Source organism: Acromyrmex echinatior, chromosome 17, assembly GCF_024713525.1.
Source record: "Acromyrmex echinatior isolate Ae372 chromosome 17, ASM2471352v2, whole genome shotgun sequence".
Classification (NCBI taxonomy): Eukaryota; Metazoa; Arthropoda; class Insecta; order Hymenoptera; family Formicidae; genus Acromyrmex; species Acromyrmex echinatior.
The window spans coordinates 5436065-5460167 of record NC_141868.1 but is presented as its reverse complement, the minus strand read 5'-3'; the positions used below and the strand labels follow the sequence as shown (position 1 = coordinate 5460167).

At 30.8% G+C, this 24103-nt stretch overlaps 1 protein-coding gene and 2 pseudogenes across 1 annotated transcript; 2 read left to right on the top strand and 1 right to left on the bottom strand.

The window, feature by feature from the left end:
• The first annotated feature begins 1117 nt into the window (after positions 1–1117).
• LOC147906906 (uncharacterized) lies at positions 1118–10927 on the top strand (annotated as a pseudogene).
• A 1817-nt stretch (positions 10928–12744) lies between these two features.
• LOC147906905 (uncharacterized) lies at positions 12745–14234 on the top strand (annotated as a pseudogene).
• A 7987-nt stretch (positions 14235–22221) lies between these two features.
• LOC147906904 (uncharacterized) lies at positions 22222–24055 on the bottom strand. The gene is made up of 2 exons (XM_087415277.1): positions 24042–24055; positions 22222–23201 (listed from the first exon to the last, which is right to left on the bottom strand). The coding sequence occupies exons 1-2, from the start codon at positions 24053–24055 to the stop codon at positions 22277–22279; spliced, it is 939 nt and encodes a 312-aa protein (XP_087271403.1). The 3' UTR covers positions 22222–22276.
• Between the last annotated feature and the right edge of the window lie 48 nt (positions 24056–24103).

The following is a 24103-nucleotide window of genomic DNA, read 5'->3' as shown; positions in this document are numbered from 1 at the left end:
CGTGACCCTTTCAACCACGCCCCATACGTAGAAGTCCAAAGGATTCAAATCTGGGCTGTTGGGAGGCCAGAATTCTTTCGACCAAAACATGTTGAAGTTGTCCGACAACCAATTTTGCACCAAATGACTTGTGTGGGCGGGCGCACCGTCCTGCTGGAAAACATATAGCTTTCCAGATGACACAGTTTCCATCCACGGCTTCACTACATTTGTCAAAACACGCAAATAAACTTCTTTTGTGATATTTTCCCCTTTGTTAAAAAAATGCGGTGGCATGACATCACCCTCACTGGACACAACACCTAGCACGTAAACATTCGCCGGAAATTTCGTTCTTGCAACAATGGGGACATCTTCAGGGTTGTGGGCGAGCCAGCGGTCATTCCTTCGATTGATTTTCGCATCCACAGTAAAAATTTTCTCGTCAGAAAAAAACTTGAGTCGTCCGGCAGCATTGTGTTTTAAGGAACACAAAAGTAGGTTGCAGCGTTCAATTCGCTTTGTCCTAGCGGCTTCGGAAAGCATCTGTCTCACTTTAATTGTGTAAGACTTGTAGCGAAGGTCCTCCTCGACGATTCGACGCATAGTTTTCTCGCTCACACCAACAACCGACGACAATTTTCGGATCGACTGCCCTGGATCCTCAAAAATCAGCTCCTGAGCCCATTGAATGATGTCGGGCGTCCTGACAACGCGCTCCTTCGAGTGGAATTTCCTCGCCGATGTTGCAGAACCTTCGCTGGACTTCTCCGACTCATACTTTGCGAAGACATCATACACAGTCGATCTTGGATACCCGAAGAACCGAATGATTTCTGTCGCCGAGCGCCCGGCGCGAATACTTTCGATAATCGCGGCTCTTCGGTTATACTCCGTACTTGGTTTCAACATTGCGACTGTTTCGAGGTTATGATGGTTTAGTACATGCATCAAGCTATTTGAATGCCAATCGCGACATCTACCAATGGTATTGAACGGAGGGAATTTCAATTTGAAATTTGTCCGGATTTTGGCGCCGCACCCTGTATATATTTAAACGGTGTGTGTGTAAAAATGAAATTCAGAGAGCCCTATAAATTAGAAAAAAAATGATGAGGAGAAGAAGGATGTTCCCCTCATGGAGGCCGACGAAATTGAGAAGGAGGATGTCTCTGTCGGCGAGGATGCTCCCACCGAAGAGGAGGAGGAAATCGAGCATGAACTCGAGACGAGAGCCTCCCGATTTTTAATTTCGCATCATGTACGAGTGATGAATTGATCGAGTCTATGCTGGACTTCTTCGATTTAATTGATGATGAGGAATTATTACATTTTTGTATAATAAAATGCTTTGCTGCGGTGGCGACAGAGGATGAGAAGGAGGCTGAAGCGGCAGAGTTTGCCGCTTGGGCCGAAGAGACTGCATGAAGGTGGATGAAGAAGAGGACGATTAGATGGTGATGGTGGAGGAGGTAGCGGGAGATGGGGGTATCAGATAAGCATTTTGCATTTTTACTTCTTTTTTCTACGCAGCATTCTTATATTTTTATTTCTCTTCTCTACATGCTCCCTCCACCCCTTCCTCATCTCCAACAAGCTCCTCTCGCGACCGCGACGCCAGTGCCGCCTGGTGGCAGCCAGGTGGCTGTATCCCTAGTCCAGAACCGCCACTGTTATACTACTATTATATAGGATCCGGGAGTACAATTTCAAATTCTTACCTTGAAACGACAAAAGCTAATAGAAATTAATGTGTTGACGAGAACCAATTCTATGATTTGATCGATGAGTATCTTGTCATCATCCTGCATAACACTTATTATATAAGGATAGAAAAAGAAATACGTAAGAGAGCCCCATTTGGTCAAAGCATATAGGCAAGAGAGATACGCCCTAGGTTGTCCACGAAGATATTCAAATATGCCTAAACCGAAAAATGAATCAAAGCTTAATAATGGTGCCAGCAATCTTCCTAGCATCTCTGTCATAGTTTTTGAGTCGTCGGCTAGTATTTTAACTGAATGAGTTCTTGCTGCACAACCACGTTTTAATATTTTTTATAAGATTTTCAGAAATAGTTTTTGCTGTCTCTCTAGGAATTACTTTGTGCGTACTGCAATGTATTAGGTGTAGTAAAAAGAAATCCATTATTTTTCCAATAGATGGCTTTAGTAATCTGTATCTCGTTTACGCGTGATACAGATTACTAAAGCCATCTATTGGAAAAATAATGGATTTCTTTTTACACACCTAATATGATATATACACTGGAGTATTTATATTCCGTTTAATCAGTAAGTACTGAACAACAGAATGAACTTAGATAATCTAGATTAGATTGTCTTTCTTTTCGCGAATTTTTATTTATAGATATGTTGATTGATGCCATTAGATGTGGATCACTTGAAAGAAAAATTCTTGAAAGAAAAATTCATATTTTTATTCAGAAGGATACTAAATATAATAAAATATATAAAATATAATAAAATATTTAATAGTTATAAATGATCATAAAGATTACATTATGGATGATTTTATTTCATTTCAGTACCGTTTTATACATTTTAATTTTGATTAAATTAAGTATTGACAATTATCTACATTTAGACCCCATATACTAATTGCGAATCAGTTTACCAAATGCTTTACCTCTTTGGATTTAATTTCAATTGAGCATGATATTGACTTTTTTCATGAAATTTAAAGTTATTTATTACCTCCTGTAATAATCATAAGGCAATTTTTATGACATTACACATTAAATAAATTTTTATAGCTATATATCCTAGTTTATGTTTCACATTTTATTAATTAACGACTTTAATAAAATGTGCAGCGCTATTACCAATAAATAGAAAAACAATTGACACTTAAAAATAAAGTAAATGCTAAAGAATATTGTGATATGCATTATTTGATACATAGAAAATATTATAATTATTTAAAATGTATGATCCGGAACTAGTGCCTGATCCGTATTTAATACTTTTACTCTATTATTAAGGCAAAAATGATTGTATATATAACTATACTAGCAACATTTTATACTAAGTATAAACGTGCTTAATGGATGCTTTTTACTTACATGGCTTTTAATGACACATGATGACTTAAGTTGAAGCTGATAACTTTGATAAAATATTTGATATAGTGAAGATATATGCATAATATAATGCTCTTTATAAAGGTAAGTATTAGGTATACAAATGAGTTTCCGCCGTTTTTTAATAAAAAATTAAGCATTTATTGTGAAAGAACGATACATAATGTTTTATTGATGTAAGTCAAAATGTAAGTGCAAGTTCTTTTTGCGTTTGGCACGAATCTTTATTCAATAATGCTTCCAATTCCACGTCTTTGTATACTTTCGGCCTTCCGCTACGTTCTTTGTCTTTGACGTCAAATTCACCATTCTTAAATTTTTGAAACCATTCATGACAACTTCTCTCACTTAAGGCAGCCTCACTATATGCTTCTACAAGCAATCGATGAGCCTCAGCTGCAGATTTCTTCAAATTAAAGAAGTAAATTAAAAGTTCTCGCAAATGACGCTTATTCGGCTCAAAACTCGGCATTTTCGCACAAAAAAAAATATATGATGCTGATACAAAATCACTAGTATTTCAAGGTTATGTTGTTGACAGATGTCCAACCTTACGATATAATGTTTTACATCAGACAATTTTAACCATAGCTTGCTAGTGACGCCGTCTTTTGTCAAACGGCGGAAACTTATTTGTACACCTAATATAATTATTCTTATAATGATAATTTATCAATGTAAACATAAAACATGAAGTTAATTTTACTATTATTTTTTATTTTTATTCTCAAAATATTTGTATATATATATATATATATATATATACACACGTATACACACAATTTTATGTATTTACATATATACACTATCATAGTACTTATTTTCGTAAAGTAAAAGGTTTGTACATTATATTGTAAATAAAATTTGATTTCGGCTAATTGTTTTGCTTTCTTTCTCTATTTTTTAATTCACTGCAAAAATTCAGATATATTAAACACGAACAAAATATCACAGGAACCGTTCTATATCTACAGGGTGATTTTAACATATTTCGTCACTCATCTTGAGCAGTTAGAATGAATTATACTGAGTTAAAAAGTCATTTACCATTTTGCAGTTTACAATAGTTATTAGAGATATTAATTACTAAAAATTGCCAAATATTGATCTTGAATAATTTTTTACTCAAATACTATCAACTTTATAGAAAAATTAATAAATAGTAATAAAGTTCTGTAAGTATAAAAGTATATGTAGTCAAAAGAAGGGCAAAGAGCCAGTAATGTGACCAAGAACTTTAATTTAAATTGAATCATAAAAATCATATAACAATTATAATTGACAAAAACAAACGTTTCAACTCCGATCGAGTCATTTTCAATGTTGTCGTAATATTTAAACATCGCTATAAACCAAAAATATACATAGTATTACAAAACTCATTAATCCCGTATTTTTCATTTCATGTAGTACGTTGTGAGTCATTTATCAAAAATCAAAGTAGTCATAAAAGTAGTCATAAATTCTGGAAAAGTGACCAAAAAAATTAATATTTAATGCATACAAATATAATAACGTACCTTGTCAGTAATATCAGTAAATGTGTTGAAAGTCCATTAATAAAAAGAAAGAAAAAAACGCAAGTAAATGGTAGTCCATATCGTGTACAATATATTGGTTTTTTAATTAAAACAAATTTGCAAAACTAACGAACATCTGACTTCCATGATGTCCGATAACGCGATGTCGAGAAGAAAAGATTTATTAAGAACGGAAAACCGGCAAAACAGAAGGGAAAAATAAAAAAAATATTAGAAGGCAGAATGAGAATGTATAATGTTAGTTTTTACCATTCCTAACACATTAAAAAATTTCATAAAGAGAGGAAAGGATAAGTTGGAACACTTTCATAATCAAAATGTAGTTTACAGAATATCTTGTGAGGATTATCTTGTGAGGAATATCTTGTGATGTTAATTATGTTGGCCAGATAAAAAGACAGTTAAAGACTAAATTGCATGAACATGTTTCAGATATTAATATAAGTTCAAAATCTCCATTAGTGATCTCCAACCACCGTATGGAGGAGAATCACAACTTTAAAGTGGGATAAAGACATATTAGATATAGAGCCTTCATACAATAAAAGGTTAATATTTGAAATAGTCCATATTAAAAAACAGAAACATGGAATAAACAAACAAAACGACACAGAGTCTCTGCTTGAATTATATTTTAACATTATATGTTCTTTTTCTCCCTCCTAATATCTTCTTTCTTTTTCCCCCCTGTTTTGCTGTTTTTCCGTTTTTGATAAATGTTTTTCTTCTCGACATTGCGTTATCTGACATCATGGAAGTTAGATGTTCGTTACTTTTGCAAATTTGCTTCAATTAAAAAACCAATATATTATACCACGATATGGACTACCATCTATCTGCGTTTTTTTTCTCTCTTTTTGTTAATGGACTCTCAACATATTTACTGATATTATTGACAAGGTACATTATTGTATTACTAATTTGTATGTATTAAATATTAATTTTTTTAATATTAATTTTTCACGATCACTTTTCCAGAATACTTTAATTTTCGATATAAACTCGCAGTGTACTACATAAAATGAAGAATACGGGATTAATAATTATAATGAGTTTTGTAATACCATATATATTCTTGGTTTATAGCGATGTTTAAATATTACGACAACATTGAAAATGACTCGATCGGAATCAAAATGTTTATTTTTGTTAATTATAATTATATATGATTTTTATGATTTAATTTAAATTAAAGTTCTTGGTTACATTATTGGTTCTTTGCCCTTCTTTTAACTACATTGTTTTATAGAAAAACTGCAAGAGACAAAAATCATTAATTTTTTTCTCATAGAATTCTAAAAATTTTTTCAGAATTTTTTATCAACTTTTTAATACTGTATTTTCTTATTTTTACCAACGTGAGAAAATACGATATAAAAAAATTCTGAAAAAATTCTCAGAACTTTATGAGAAGAAAATAAATGATTTTTGTCTCTAGCAGTTTTTCTATAAAGTTGATAATATTTAAGTAAAAAATTATTCAAGACCAATATTTGGCAATTTTTAGTAATTAGTATCTTGTTAACTATTACGAAAATTGCAAAATGGTAGACTCCTTTTCGACTCAGTTCGATTCACTCTACCTGCTCATGATAGATAGACGAAATATGTTAAAATTATCCTGTATACGTATGGATTAATTGTAAAATGATAGAAAAGAAGCTAATATATAAAGATATAATGAACTTCATACGATGTTTTATCTCTTTTTGAAATGTAAATTAATGAAAGATGAAGCGAATAATATAAATAAAGGAAAGTCGCCGATACTGCCATTTCCTAAAGCGATACCATCTTATTTCTCAGAAATTAACTACTGCACTTTATTTAATATTACTATAAAAACATGATCTATTAATTGTTTAGTTAATTAAAAAATTGTAAATGCATAATTTGTATATTTTGGCATGTTTCTATACAAGATCAGTTAAAAATTCTATGAATGCGAAAATAAAATTCTTACGATTTTCTTTTGCAAATTGCATAATTTAAATATAGTGACTATTATTAATATTACATTATTAATAATATTACATCGTTTTAAATGCTTGTAATTTCCTAAATCTGTTTTATTTATATTATTTTTTCTCTCTTAGTTTTTTCATAATATGATTTAAATATAAAATCGGGGTGCAATGTAAACTAGTGTCTGTAAAACAAATCATGAGTTAATTTTATTTTCTTAATGCTGCTTTATAGTGTCAACTAACTCTATCGGAGCAATAGTACATATATGGCAAAGCATACGAAAAACTATCGCGTTACATATTTGCATCTTGCAGAACAGTATAAAGTATGTACGCATATAATTTAACAAAAATGTTTTATATCGAAATGAAAAGATTCTGGAAAATTTATATACATTTACTTGTAGGTATTTTATACAGATAATTTCTGTAAAAGAAAAAGAATAGGAATATGTGACATATTATATTATATTACATTATATTATTTTTTATTATTGGGAGTACAAATTAATTCGGTCCATTTTTTGTGTTCAAAAATGCATTTATTTCAAAACAAAATGAATGAACAGATTAATTAAAGTATTTTCCATCGCAGGCTACTACTTTTTCCCATCTCTCAAGCAATTTTCAAATTCCATCTCGAAAAAATGATTCGTCTTTGGAGGCGATCCAATTTTAGAGCCAATTTTCGATTTCTGTGAAAGAAGTGAACCGGTGACTTGCCAAATCGTGCTGCATTCTTCGGAACAACCAATAATCAGAAGGAACAATGTCCGGAGAATACGGCGGGTGCGGTAAAACATCCCATTTGAGCGTTTCCAAATATTTTTTTACGACTTTTGTGACAGGAGGCCGAGCGTTGTCATGAAGAAAAATAACTTTATCATATCTTTGCTCGTATTCCGGCTGTTTTTCTCGTAATGCATGGCTCAAACGAATCAATTGTAGCTGATCGTTCGTAATGGAATCGCCAGGTTTCAGCAGCTCATAGTAAATAACACCCTTTTGGTCCCACCAGATACAGAGCATGATCTTCGAATCATGAATGTTCGGTTTTGGTGTTGATGTTGAGGTCGATGGCAACGATTGACCGGGCTTAGCGTATTATTTTTTCTTCTTAGGGTGGTCGTAGAATATCCACTTCTCAGCTCCAATCGCAATCCGATGCGATCAAAAAACCTTTTCTTTGTTGTTTTTGAATCAGCTGTTCGCAAGTGAAAAATCGCCTTTCAACGTCTCTCGATTTCAGTTCATAAAGCACCCAATTTGCTTGTTTTTGAATTATTCCCATGGCTCTCAATCGTGCAGAAATCGGCTTGTTGAGTTACTCCCAATGATTCTGCAAACTTTTCTTGCGTTTGACTCTGATCTTCTTCGAGTAATGCCTCTAATTCTTTGTCTTCGAATTTTTTTGGCTGTCCGAGGCTCTTCAACGCTGAAATCTCCATCCTTGAAACGTCGAAACCATTCCCTACATGATTTATCAGTTGGAGCAGTGTCACCATAAACTTCGACAAGCATTCGATGGGCTTCAGCTGCACTTTTCTTCCAATTAAAGCAGAAAATTAGAACCTCTCGCAAATGCTGCTTGGTTAACACAAGATTCGACATTTCAAACACAGTAAAAATCAAGGTTTTTGTATGAAACTCAAAGCGATATAAACTGAATATTATTAGCAGATGTCTAACCTCTCTGAAAACGCCAAAATCAGCTATCACTATGAACCATTCACAACAGCCGGAGCCATCTTTTGGAAAACGGACCGAACTAATTTGTACTCCCAAATATTATATTATTTAAATAAAAAAGTCTCCTACTTGTTATTGCAACAAGTAAAAATTGCAATTTCTATTTAGCTGAGCTTTTGTCTATTTATAGTCTCCCGGAAAAAAAAATTTTCATATACATATAATCACATTTGATATATATATATACAAAATTATAAATCACTATACAAAATTATCACTATACAATCACTGTAAAAATTTTTATAAATATGTATAATTTATTATATAATTATATGTAAATATATTCCATTTATATATAAATCTTCGGAATATATATTATAATATTTCAAAGAGTATTTGAATGCTGAACAAGGTTATTGTTTTAGAATTTTTTGTAGAATGATATGGAATTTAACGCGTTCAAAATATAAAATAACAAATTATCATAAAATGAACTTAATTTGTTTATTTCTATAATCATTTGGGGCATTCAGAGCAAAATTTGTAATATATATTTTTTTTGTATTTAATGTTTACACTTAAATATTATTAATGATCCGCAAATTGACATGTTACTTTTTAATAGTGCTGTTTTTTTTTTGTGAATGTATAATTGCAAGATAAAATGTTTTCAATTATTCACAAATAATTTCCTGTCTTTGAGGACCCATTCTAATCTAAAACTTTTTAAGTTTCAATTTTTGTAGCAAAATCGAAACATTTATTTCTGTAATATTTATATTGCAATATGCAATATTATTTATAATTGTAATATTAATTTCAAAAATATGACAAATAAATATTTGTCCACTTAATGCTAATATCTTCCTCATTAGAGGTATGACCTTCAATGTCTATCTTCAATAACATGTTTGTACTGGTACAATATTTATCGCGGAATGATGTGTCTTTTGAGTGATCTTGTCTCTTTTAAAATATAACAGTTCATTAAAGAATTTGTCATACATAATTATACATAAACGGTTGTACATAATTTGTAACTGTTATAAATAAGTTATATATAAATAAGTTATATATAAATAAGTTATATATAACCATTTGTGTATAATTATAAATAAGTTATATATAAGTAAGTTATATATAACCATTTGTGTATAATTATTGTGTATATTATATGAAAAATATTTACTGGGCTACTATATTTTAAAAGACATAACATCTCTCGAAAGACATGTCACTTCATGATGAATATTGTACATGCAAACGTGTTATTGGTAATCGTTATAGTTAATTATATTGTATCAAGCAAAAGTGTTAATGGTAATCGTTGAAGGTCATGACTATAATGAGGAAGATATTAGGATCAAATGATGATATATTCATTTGTTATATTTCTGAAGTTAATATTACAATTATAAACAATATTGCATATTACATTATAAATATAAAAATAAATGTTTGGAAATTACTACAAATATTGAAACTTAAAAAGTTTTAGATTAAAATAGTCTAAAAACAGGAAATTACTTTGCAAATAATTGGCCAACATTTTACCTTGCAATTATACATTTACAAAAAAAACAGCACTATTATGTATGGTAAAAAGGATAATAATATCAAAATTTGCATATCATTAATAATATTTAAGTATAAAAATTACATGTTTAAAAAAAATACATATATATATATATAATATATATATATATGTATTAGACTTCCGGTTAGGAATAGAGAGCGTGGTGACGTGTGTATGTTTGACAGAAGGAATAGTAACAGAAAACAGTGAAAAATAGAAAGAAAAAGAAAAAATAATAAGTGGATCAGAAAGAAAGAAGATGAGAAAAGGTTAGGAAAAGAAGGCGGGTAAAGAAAAGAAGAATCTGAAGGAATAAAAGACCTGAGCAGGTTCGGGAAAACCGCTAAGTTAGGCGGAAGACAGAGCAATCTGGAGAAGGAAGAAGAGCGAGGAGTCCATGGCAGCAGCCGTTAGGTGGCACCAATGGTAGGAAGACTGAGGCAGTAAAAACAAACCTAAGGAAGAAAATATACAAAGATTCGTGACAGGAAAAGAGGAATTTATGATAAAGTTTATGAAGGAGATGGAGGAAAATATTTGCAAACGGATGGAAAAGATGAATGAAAACATGATGGGACAAATCGAACAAAAAAAGGAAGGAATGGAAAGAAGAAAAGAATGGAGGAAGGAATGGAGATGGAGGAAAAAAGAAGAAAAGATAAAAAAGAATACAACATAGAAAGCAGAAAATTGGAAAGAAGAATAGAAAAATTAGAATGGCAGAGCAAAAAGAATGATAGAAGAAGGAGAACATAGTAATCAGAGGCATAAACAAATGGAGCGGAAACAAGATGGAACAGCAGATTATAGAATTCGTTAAAGAAAATTTGAGGGTAGAGGTGAAAGTAAGAAAGACGTTTAAGGTACAGGACAGGGAGAATAAGTGCACCATAATAGCTGAATTAGAGAGCTGGGAAGAAAAAAGAGAGGTTATGAAAAAGAAAGAGTTAAGTACAGGGATATTTATAGATAATGAAATCTAACAAGAAAAGAGAGAGAAATGCAAAAGCAGTTGAAGAAAAAAGTTAAAGAGGAGAAAGAGAAAGGAATAGCTATGGTAAGATTTTTGTGAAAGATAAGTGGAATGAGAGAGAGATAGAAGAATAGAAGAAGACAGAGAAGGAAGAAGAGAATGAGAAAAGGAAAAGGATGCCGGGGAAGAGGATTAAGAATCTGTTTTTGGAACATTGCGGAACTGTCTAATAAATATGAGGAAATGTGAGAATATCTGGAAGAATTTGACATCGTGGGATTAGTGGAAATGGATAGACGAAGAAAGGTGGGAAAAAATTAAAAATAGATTGCCGAAAGACTACGAGTGGAACTAGAGTGCCAGCAAAGAAAGAACATAAAAAAGGAAGAGCAAAAAGGTGGGATAATCATTGCAGTGAGCAAGAAAATAAAGAATATAGAAGTTAGGGAAATAAGCGAAGCAGCGATGGAATGTGAAATGGACTATAGTATAATGGAAATAAATGGAGAATAATAACAGTGTATAGTCAAAAGGTAGAAAAAACAATGGAAAGGTTGATGGAATATATTTAAGAAGAAGAGGAAGAGTATTTGATAATAGGAAGAGATTTGAATGCAAGGACAAGGTGAAGGACCAGTAATAGAAGAAGAAAATAAAAACAGAAACAAGAGTAAGAAATCATAGATAAAATAATAAACAAAGAGGGTCGTAGACTAATAGGAAGAATAAAAGAGAGAGGATGGGCGATACTGAATGGAAGCTTCGAAGAAGAGGGGAGAATAGACATATATAGGGGAGAGAGGATTTTCTGTCATAAACTATATGATAGGAAATGATGGAGCATGCGAAGAAATCAAAAAGGTAAAAGAAGGCAACAGAACAGAGTCAGATCACATCCCATTAGAGGTAGAGCTGTGGGGACGGCAAATAATGAAAAAAGATAGGAAAGAGATGGAAGTGGAAATAGAGAGAAGTGATTGGACGGAAGAGGGAATAAAAAGTTATCGAGAGAAGTGAGGAACACATGGAAGGATACGGAGGGCATTTGGATGGAGATAAAAGAATAGATTAAAAATGCGATCAAGAAAGATAAAAAGAAAATACTCCCATGGAAATTAAGAAAAAAAGATTGGTATAATAAAGAAGAGACATGAAAAGAAAGTTAAGAAAAGAACTGAGAGAACTGAAGAAAGGAAGATTATGTGATGAAAAGAAGGAATTATAAAGAATGGTGTGAAGAGAGAAGAAGAAGCATGAGAAAGCAAAAGAAAAAAGATAAAAAATATAAGAAGTGAGAAAGAAGCATGGATATAAACAAGTACAGGAAGAAGAAATTAGAGAGGCCAAGCAAGGATATACAGATGGACAGCTGGAAGGATCATTTTATAGAGCTGCTAGGGGGCATGAGGGAGAAAGCAATTCTGAATCTGGAAAGTGAGGAAAGCGAAGAGGAAAAGACAAGAAGAGAAGAAGTAGAAAAAATTGCAAAAGAAGAGTTAATAGAGGCGCTGAGAAAATTAAAAAAAGCAAAGACTCCGAGAGAAGATGAGATAGAGAATGAAGCATGGAGATTTATGTCGGAGAAAAAATTGGAGAAGAATTCTGGAAAATGATTAACAGAGTATGGAAAGAGAAAGGAATACAATTAGGAATATAATTAGAATGGAACAAAGGCTTAATCTGTCCTATCTATAAAAGAGGAGAAAAAAAAAGAAATTAAAAACTATAAAGGAATTATATTAATGGACACAGCATATAAGATTTACGCGACTATCCTAAACAGAAGACTTGAAAAAGAAGCAGAGGAAAAGCTGTAGGAAGGACAGTATGGATTCAGAAAAGGAAGAGAAATGATGGATGCGGTCTACATAGTAAATTAGGTGATTAATAGGGAATTGAGCAAAAAAGGAGAAAAGATGTTTGCCTTTTTCGCGGACTTGAAAGCTGCATTCGATAATGTGGACAGGAAGCTGCTAAATGAAATGATGAGAAAGATGCAGATAGAGAACAATCTCAGACACCGAGTTAGAGTTGGAGACGTATAAAGAAACAAGAAATATAGTGAAAGTAGGTAATAGGAAATCGGAGAAATTTTGGATTGAAAAAGGCCTTAGACAAGGTCCGCTAAGCCTGATATTGTTTAATATATATATGTCAGACTTGGAGGAAGAGATGACAAAAGGTCAGACAGGAGAAGTAGTAATAGGAAAAGACAAATGTTGGACAATAATGTATGCGGATGATGTGATTCTACTGGCAGATAGAGAAGCTGATATGAGAGAGAGATGCTGAAGAGATTTGAGAGAGATTTATACAAAAAAAAAAGGACTGAAACTGAGCCCAGAGAAGTCAAAAATAATGATATTTGAAAAAGGAAGAGGACAAAAAAGAGAGAGTGGAAATGGAGAGAAGAGGAAATAGAAGTCAAAGAAATCAAGTATCTAGGATATACACTACAGAAAAACGGAGAGACTGAGAAACATATAAAAGAAAGGATAAAGAAGGCAACAGTGGCAATGAAGAGAACATGAAGCATTGGAGAAAAAGTTTTCAAAGACAACTTCGAAAGGAGAATGAAGATATTCAATTCTTTGGTGGGGAGTATAGCTCTGTATGGAGCGGAGGTGTGGGGCTAGCAGGACGACAATAGACTAGACGGGATAAAAAGGAAGTACGTGAAATGGATTCTAAAACTGGACTGGAGAATACCTAATTATATTCTGATAGAAGAAACAAAGATAAATGAAATCAAAATTAAAGCAATCAGAAGAGCAGTAAAGTATGAGGAAAGAATAGGGAATTCGAAAAGAATAGGAAAAGTTAATAAAAGAATGTATAAAGGAATTGGAAAAGAACTATAGAGAAAAAGAAGGTGACTGAAAAAAGAAGAGACGAGAAGTGCTGGAAAGAGCAGGAATGAGTAAGGAATAAATAAGAAGAGTAAGAGAGACAGGAAATCAAGGTATAACAGAAGATCTCATGAAGAGACTAAAAAGAAGAGGGAAAGAAGAAAGACAAATAAAGATAAATGAATCAAGGTATAATAGCAATTATAAAAATATATAGTCAGAAAAGTTACCAAAATACTTGGAAGGCAAAAAGAGGATGAAAGATAGAAGTTTAATAGCAAGATTCAGGGGGACGAGACAAAAGGAGGCCAGTACTGGAGAGAGGACGAAGAAAAGAGATGTATAATTTGCCATACTGCAAAAGAGAGTATGAGCCATATACTCAAGGAGTGTAAGGAGACAAAGAGTGAGATACTGATGGAAGAATTCATAGGGATAGAAGGTAAAGAGATAATGAAGAAGATAGATAAGGCAAGAAAAGAAGCAAAAGGGAGGGAAAAGAAACAAGAGTTAGGACTTATCCCAGATTGCTACACCAAGTAGATTAGAAAGCAAAGTTTTATATAAGTATAATTTTAAGGGCAGTTCCAAGCAATATGTATAGGCAATTATAAAGTACCAAAGTCACAAGTAGTTATACGTAGGTACGTTATATGTAGGAAAGTTTGAAATGTGCAATATACACTGTTTTGTTTTGAATGAATAGCTTTTATACGTATTTCAAGTATTTCAAGTATTTATAAGTATTTATATGTATATACGTAGGCTGCTGGAAAAGTTTCTGCAATCTAATATTCTATAATTTCCAGTGGCGCTAACGTTCTGCTACTATCATATCCGTAAAATTAGACGTTTTTAACTTATAATTCAGTTGACAGTTTGTATCCAAGCCAACTAGTTTTGTTTGCATAGTATTTTAAAAGAAATTATTTTGTGAGAAAATGGAAATTTCGCGTGAAAATTTTTGGGCAATGATTTTTTACGATTCCAAATGTAATCTAACTCCGAAACAATGCATCAATCAATTTCATTTGGCTTTTGGGGATGAAGCACCATCCAATAGGACTGTTTATAATTGGTTTGCCGAATTCCAGCGTGGACGTACCTTTCTTTGTGACGAATTCCGTGAAAGTCGTCCATCCACGTCTGTTGTTGCTACTAATGTTGATGCTGTGCGTGAAATGATTGAGCGAGATCAGCATATAACATACCGCGAGATTCAAGTATCCTTAGGCATTGACATGAAAGCAATACATACGATTTTGCATGATCACTGAGCGTACGGAAACTTTGTATTCGTTGGATCCCACACAATTTGACCGAAGCTCAAAAACAGGCTCGTGTTAAATGGAGCAAAGAAATGCTCAACAAATTCAACCGAGGTCGGTCAAATTTGGTCTACAACATCGTTACTAGCGACGAAACATAGATCTATTCGTATGAGCCCGAAAGTAAACAACAATCCACTGTTTGAGTATTTCAAAATGAACCGAAACCAACAAAAATTGTTTACGCAGTGCTACCAAACAAATGATTGCTTGTTTCTTCAGTTATACCGGATATGTGGCAACCGTGGCTTTAGAGGATCGAAGGATTGTAAATACTGATTGGTATACAACAATTTGTTTGCCAGAAGTCATAAATGAATTGCGTAAAACAAATCGAAATCGTCGCATCATCCTTCATCATGACAACGCCAGCTGTCACAACACGTCAAACCGTTGATTTTTTATCCAGTAAAAATGTCGAATTGATGACTCATTGTCTGTATTCACCTGATTTATCGCCTAATGACTTCTTTTTGTTCCCAAACATTAAAAAGAAGATGCGTGGTGAGCGATTTGAGTTGTCTGAAGCAGCTGTTGAAACATTTCGTACACTGATTTCTGAGGTTACAGCCTCAGAGTGGAAAAAATGCTTCGAAAATTGGTTCGAGCGTAAATGTATCGATCTTAAAGGTGAATACTTTGAAAAACAATAAAGCCATTTACCGAATTTTACATATTTTTTTTCATATTGTTTGCAGAAACTTTTCCAGCAGCCTACGTATATATAGAGCGAGAATAGAATTGTGAGGAAGATATGAAAAATGTATACAGAAGGGGGATAGGGGTCAGATTTTATTAAATTAAGAACAAATGTAAAATAAATGTATACTGGGAGCCATAAGCCGCAAGGCAAGGATTAAAATAAATAAATATATATATGTATTACAAATTTTATTCTCAATGCTCCAAACGATTATAGAAATAAAAAAATTTAACTTATTTTTATGGGGACTTGTTATTTTATATTTTAATTGCGTTAGATTCTACATAATTCTGCAAGAAATTCTAGATGAATAACTTTTTTCAGCATTTAAATACTTCCTAAAATATAATACATATTCCGAAGATTTTTTCTGTGCCGAACATGATGTTGGCAGAATTTGCATAGTGCGTAAAGATTTTATTCTTAGGAATAAATTAGGATGAAATGAACAAAAAATAACACTTTTAGTTATTTTTAACATTTTTTAGACTAAACAATATTAAGAAATGAATTAAGAAGTATTTCAACACGAATAAGGAAGAAGAAAGTTATTTTCAATCAAAGTATGGCTAGGTGTTTAATAATATTCATATGTGCAAGTGATTATAAAATACAATTATACAAATACAATTTTTACAATAAAATAAAAAATTGTTTTGAATTTATGTCTATGGAAATAGTCATAACATGACGAAAATAAGTGATACGGTCATGTTCTAGAATTCATTTAAAAACTCTTGAATTGTACTTTTAGATTCAATAAACTTTATTTAGGAACCAGGTTTTATTTTGCTGTAAAAAAGATTGAAAACAGTAAAAAATATCATTTCTTGCTCATTTCATCTTAATTGAACTCAAAATCTTGATGTGTGCTACTTGAATCTTACCAATGGCATGTTCATCAAGAAAATATCTTCGGAATATTTCGTATGTACTTCGGAGAGAAAGAAAAGTGATTTTTCTGAACAGTGTAATGAACGTATGCAAACGACTGATAACGATAAACAATAAACATGCAAGATAACGAAATCAATTCAACGCTCTATTTCTTTAAGCACTAAAGGATTTTTTTTCGCTAAAGGGAACTTTACAAACTAATTTCTTAATTAATCACAATTAAAATTCGACATTAAAATTTCTTTGTCAGATAATTTAAAAATTGAATCATTATTTATACATTGATATTCCAATATTATTCTAAATATTAAATCTTGCATGCTGATTCAACAATTCCGTAAAAGAGTTGTACAATTACTACTTAATAAATTACACTTTTTCCGACTAGAAAGAAATTTTTTCTCTTTCTAGAAGGAACCTAATTGGGTCAGTGGACTCACAAACAGAGTTGGAAAGTAATGCGTTATTTGTAACGCTGCTTCTTTCGTTACTTTCTTCGGTAACGATCATGATTCTACAATGAGTTGGTAGTCGGAAATCTTAAGTCTTAACCAGTTTTAACGTAAATAGATGATTATGATTTTTCGCATCTTTGTTAATTGTACAGCGAGCGTTTAATTCGACTAATGGGAAGGAATAAAGTCGAATTTAGTCAGTCCTAAGAAAATCGGTAGTCTTAGTCGTACAAGTTGGTTATTGGCCAATTTCATTGATTCTGATAAGACTTAAGACTATCGATTACCGACTCATTGTAGAATCAGCTTAACACTTTATTGTTTATGTAATTATAATTTATATAATATTTGTGTAATATGGATTCAAATGTTGCTAAAGGAGCCATCAAAAAACAGTATGATAGAAAATTTCAAAATTCGTGGTTAGATGAGAATATTTTTAAAGAATAGTTAACTCCCCATTCTAATTTAAATAAAGCTTTTTGCAATATATATAATTATAACTTTAAATATTGTAGAACAGATATTATAAGCATTCGCAAACGGCTAAACATATAGATAAAATAAAAAATCAAAATCAAAACCTCGATAATGTTAGTAACGTTTCTCATGATGATAAAGTGAAACAAAAGAGAAATAAAACTATCAACCTTTTTTGCCGAACATTGCTTTTACACATCATCAGATTTTACACCAGATCATCAGGCAGATCATTTGATATCTTTATTAAAAGACATTTGTTCGGAACCTAAAATTTTACAAGATTTGTCACTGGGTCGACTTAAGTGCAGCAATATTGTAAAAGATGTTTTGGCAAAAGGCGAAACTGGAAAGCTAATTAAAAATTTAAAAACATGTAAGTTTTCGATTTTAATTCGATTTAATTAAGATGAAAGCACGGATATTACAGATACGAAATTTATGTGCCTGCTCATACGATATATTTGCCTTAATAATAAGAAAATAAAAACGCAATTTTGGAGTTATTAGCATTAGATGCAAGAGATTGTAGAAAAATTTTTTTAACTTTTAAAGAATTTTTTTCTGTAAATAGAATTCCTTTAACAAATATTATTGGAATGGCAAGCGATAATGCTTCGATTATAATTGAACGTAATAATTTCTTCTTTTCTAATTTAAATTCTAATTAAAATCTGAAGTTCCTAGTTTAATAATGTTAAATTGTATTTGCCATTCCTTCGAGTTAATTGCAAGTAAATGCCTGCGAAAAATTACCGCAAAGTTGTGAAAATTTGATTAGAAATGTTACTACTTACGTTTCGAACAATGCAAAACGATGTGCAATTTTAGAAGAATATCAAGATTTTTTTTTAAAAAAACAAAATTTTAAAATTTTGTAGTACTTGATGGCTAATTTTATATAAATATGTCGTAAGACTGCTTAATAATTGGGAAGTTTTAAAAAATTATTTTACTTTAGCAGTAGAAGACCAATCAAAATCTGCAGAAGATATTTTGATATTATTAAATGATAATAGTATGAAAGCTTATTTTTTTATTTCTTAAATATTTATTAAATTATTTAAATATATTATTTAATGTCTTATTTCAATCATGTAAAATTTTAATTCATAGATTATATATTTGTAGTAATCAGATAATTAATGAAGTTGCTCAAAACTTTATTATTCCCAAGGCTTTAAATGAAATTGTTACATTGAATATAGACGTTAATCAAAATATTAAATATCTGATTAATATATTATATGTAGGACCAGAGTGTAAAATCTTCTTATTAGCTTAATCTCTTGAATTTGTGCATCAAATTAACTTAAAATGTTTAGATTTTTATAAAACAGCTCTTACAGAAATAATGAAACCTTTATCTTATAAATCTTTTACTTTTTTAAACTAAGTTTTTTAGATCCTAATGTTGCACTTTTTATTAAAAGTAGAAATACATTTAATAATTGTCTAATATTGCCACGCAAATAGAAAACATTGATGTTATCAAATTCACACTTGAATGGTAAAATTTACCTTTAATACTTTAGAAAAAAAAGAACTAACTTTCTTAGAAATAGATGAAATGTGGAAAAGAATATTAAACTTAAAAGATTTTAACGATGAAAAAAAGTTTCCAACTTTAAAATTATTCGTAGAAACTGTTCTGTCTCTACTAATGCCTCATTCTAATGCTGAAGTGGAATGAATATTTTCAATTAGTGATGTATTCAATAAGTGATGTAAAAATTAAAAAATGTAATCGATTGTCTAATGAAATCATTTCGGCCATTTGTAATTCGATCGATTTTTCAATCTAAAAATATAAATTGTATAAGTTTTGAATCTAATAAAAGACATTTGGAATTTTATAATACACAGAATTTATATTCAAAACATTAATTTTATGTTTTATTTTTAGTTTTTTAATAATTATATTGTTGTTTTTATCTTATTTTCATTATTAAATTCATATTTTTCTAATAAAGTTCAGTATTAATATTTATTTATCATTTTATTTTAATTTTATAAACAAGTGTCTAGTCGAATTTTTCTTTTATATATATTATATTAAATGACTATTAATTACTAATTATTTTTTGTTAAGTTTATTTGTTTCAGATAAGTGCTTCGAATATAATAAATACATGTTATATTGTATATTATTTATATGTATAAAATTATTATTAATTTCTTCTTGCATATATTAGGTATAGTAAAAATAATGGATTTCTTTTTACTATACCTAATATATTGATCCTATAAAATTTAATATTTAATATTGTTTTCTTATTGCATGTTATATCTAATATTTTTGCATTAAAAGAACATATTTTTGTTTTCTGAATACTGGTAAAGTTTTTTTGGCAGTTTTTCCTTATCCTTGCAATAAATGTTGATACTCTTTACAATTTCTGTCAAAATATTTTCTATCATAATGCATTATTTTTGTGTAATTATTCCGAAATCCTACTCTTTCTTCACATATTTTTCAGTACTGTATATAAATTACTTTATATGTAATAGTAAATATATTTATTATTTTATGTAGTCTTATAATTTCAATTATTGATTTACCAAAAAATTTTATGTAATTTCATAAAAATGTCAAAATTGGGCACATACAGTAAAAATCAGAATCTAATACTGCAGTGAATTATATTCAAAACGCGCATGCGCTAAAAAAGCGGCTCACAGAGGCTCTCTAGGGGAACCTAACCACAAAATTTTCGGACAGACAAGCACGCAATTTTATCCCTAACGATCTAAATAGTTATACCTATATGCTGGAAAAATGAATACTTATATACTATAATAATAAATTCTTATTGAACAATTATTTATTAATGATAAATTTCTTTTTATATATATAGAAATTCAATTTCGATAATCTTGTATTTAACGTATATGTACAAAACAGTAATGCAACCCAATAATTCTGATTGATTGACTCTCTATTTCTGAGATTCCGTTTTCCGAAAATCCGACTGTCATGGGACACCATTCTTAGTGTGATTCTTTAATATGATTGAGTCCTACACTTAGATCCAGAAAAAAATTAAAGGCAAAAATTAATCATATTAAAGAATCACTTAGTATTAATTGATTACAGTTCTCTCTACTGAACGCAGCTACTGTGGTTTCTATACACTTAAATCGAGCAAAAAATTAAAGACAAGAGCCAATCACATTAAAGAATCGGATAAAGTTCTGAAAGGGTAGACCTTCCGATTTTGTGTGATATATATGGAATTGGCATGTTTAATCTTAAATCATTAATACATGTTTATATATAAGTGAAAATCTAGAATAAGTGCATAAACGCAGAAGGTCCTATTGTTATGAGCTGTGGATTTCCTAATAATACACATATATTACTCTTGTACTCTATACGTTATTTGGATTTCTGAATTATTTTCGGAATTTATTAGTAATAGATTTCCAAGTAGAGATAATATACTTTTATTATGCAATACATTAAATAGATTAAACATAATAAGTAAAAAGGAAAAAGGGCTACGAACCTAAAACATAAATTGACAAACTGTATAAATAGTTAAAAAATAAAATAAAACTATGTCATAAAATTAAAAACGTAAATTATAATTTGACAATCAGAAGGTGAACAAAACAAACGTTTCGATCCTTGTTGGATCATTTTCAATGTGACAAATAAATTAATGTGACAAATAAATTAACAATAGAGTTGTAACGTAGATAAAAACATAAGAAATTAAGTAAAATTCGCATTCGGACGCAAAATTAACTATAAAACTCGCTCCAAATTGAGAGGAAATCAAACAAACGATTATACTTGACACAAATATGCTCCTCCGAATCGTGTGTGTGTGTATAAGGACGAACATGTTTCTGTTAGCAAGTATAAATTATAATAATAAATTAACGACGGAAGTAAATAAAAATAATAAGAAAAGTCAATCGAGTCGGAAACAATAAAAAGAAAGGTACAAAACAAGTCGCAAATAATAAGTCAAAATTAAAAGAAAGAGGCAAAAATTATCTTTGATATTATAAGACAAGCACATAAGAAATAATAATGATGATAGAAAAAGAGTAAAATGCCGACATTCATTGTATATGTATGATGAGTTTAGGACAAATAAATTTATAAGTACCTTATGTGTGTCGAAATGATGTATTATCGATTAGGCAATGCAATGGGAATCGAAATTGATCATCTCTCTAGGAAATTAAGATATAAAGTACGACATATAAAAACAAGAAGGAGAAAGAGATAGTTGAAATGGAAAACTAAAAAGGGAAGGGGAAAAAAATAAGAAGGAAAGAATAAAGTGGAAGGCAGAGAAAGTAGGGAGAGAAGAGAAGGATAGGGGAGGGAAAGCAGTCAAGAAGGAGAAAGAGATTGAATGATGTGAATAAGTATCAAGTAAAGATTCGGTATCATTTTGTCTATTAAAACCTTGTTTCTATCTTTTAATATGAATCATTTCAGACACCAATCTCTTATTGTAAGAAGATTCGCAGTCCAAAATTCTCACATCCATTCCATTTGAAATTATGATCAAAATTGATTCGATGATCAGTTATGACAGTAGGAGAACCTGTATTCCTTGATGTCAGAGATGTTCGTGTAGTCTCGTGCTCAATTTTCTTTTTGTCTGACTAACATAACTCGCCTCACAATCATTACATGAAATCTTGTAGACACATTCTGATTGGATAGGAAATTAAGCTTGTCTTTTCCTCTCTTTATGAAGTTATTTAAAGTGTTAGGAATAGAAAAGGCTAATTTGATGAAACATACTAAAGATTGGAAGGAAACTTTCAGAAATAGATTTAACATAAGGAATCGTAAAATATTTGTCTTTATTACGTAAATAGTGTGTAGTATCTTTGTTATATTTGTGAAACTTTAATCTGCGTTCTATTGTAGAGAAAATAAAGGAAAGAGGATAACAGTTATTTAAGAAAATATGAATAGCATCTATCAAATTTTTTTGTTGGAATCGTGGATGTGATAATAGGATAATTTTGTCAATAAAACTGATGATGGTACCTTTTTTATGGCACAGAGGATGATTTGAATGGAAATTAAGAAACTTTCCAGAAAATGTCTTTTTATGATAAATGTCAAATATAATTCTCTGGTTATCTATAACCAGTATTGTATCAAGAAAACTCAATCTGCCACTTGTACCAACCTCCAAGGTAAACTGCAATCTCGTATGTAAAGAATTAAAAATGTTCAAAGTGTCATTGACAATATCAGATGGAAGCGCGAGCAGAATATCGTCTACATATCTAAAATAGAACAAAGGTTGTGCTGACAATTTTTTTAGTACTGTTTCTTTTAGATCTTGCATTACAATGTCAGCGATTATCGGAGATAACGGTGAACCCATCGGAGTGCCAAACATCTGTCTGTAAGTTCTATTGTTAAAAGTAAAAAAGGTAGAATTTAAAATGAATCTGACAGCAATAATGAACTCATTTTTTGATATGCGTGTCTTCGTCGAGATGTAAACCCATCTCCTGTCGATGCTATTTAATGCTAGCTCAACAGGAATATTAGTAAAAAGGGATATTATATCCAACGAAGCCAAAACATAATTAGGATAAAAAACAGAACCATTTAAATGCTCAACTAAATGGAAACTGTTTCTAATGTAACTGGGAGTTTTTAGAATACTGTCACTAATTAAATTGTGTAAAAAAAGAGAAAAATTATATAATGGACTGTTGATATATGAAACAATCACTCTCAATGAGTAACCCTCTTTATGTATTTTAGTCAGACCGTAAGCTCTAGGTATAACACCATCGGATAAGCAGTCTACGGTATGTTAGTTCGTCAATAAATTGATCTCGCCTCCATCTCACCAAAAAAGTGCGTAAGTCTCGAGTTAATTTTTTACTTGGATCTTTATTAACGAAGACTTAAGTACTCGTGTCTGAGAGAATCTCCTTCATTCTTGATACATAGGCGTCCTTGTCCAGAGCAACAGAGAGAGAAACAGATTAAACATATTAGATTAAACATATTAAAAATGGAAATCCTGGTTTGAACCATTAGTATGTATTTTCAAATAAAAATCAAATATAATTTAATCGTAAATTCCGGATAAATTCTTAATTATCTAATTACAGACATACAAAATAGATTTTTATGTGAAAATCCCACCAAAAATTAGTAATCTAAATATAACCATATTTGATTTTAATATGCCTCAAATTTAATTTAAGTAAAGCCCTATACGTCCATATTTGTAAAAAATATAATTAAATACATTTTATGTCCGCACATAAAATGGAGTTTAGTGCAGGATTTGCTCGATTTTTATTGCCAACTTGCTGTCAAGTTATGTCAACAGATTCTGGCTCGCAATCTGTTATCAGATTCTGTCAGCAGGTTCTGCTTAATTTTTGCTGCCAGTTTATTTGCATAGAATATTAATAGGTCTGTCAGCAGAATAGAAGCAGACTGAGACATCAGTTATGATCAGTCTGCTGACATCTTCTAATCAAATCTGCTACCAGTCTATCGACATTCTGCTAACATTTTGCTATCTGAATATATTTTTGACGGAATGCTCGAC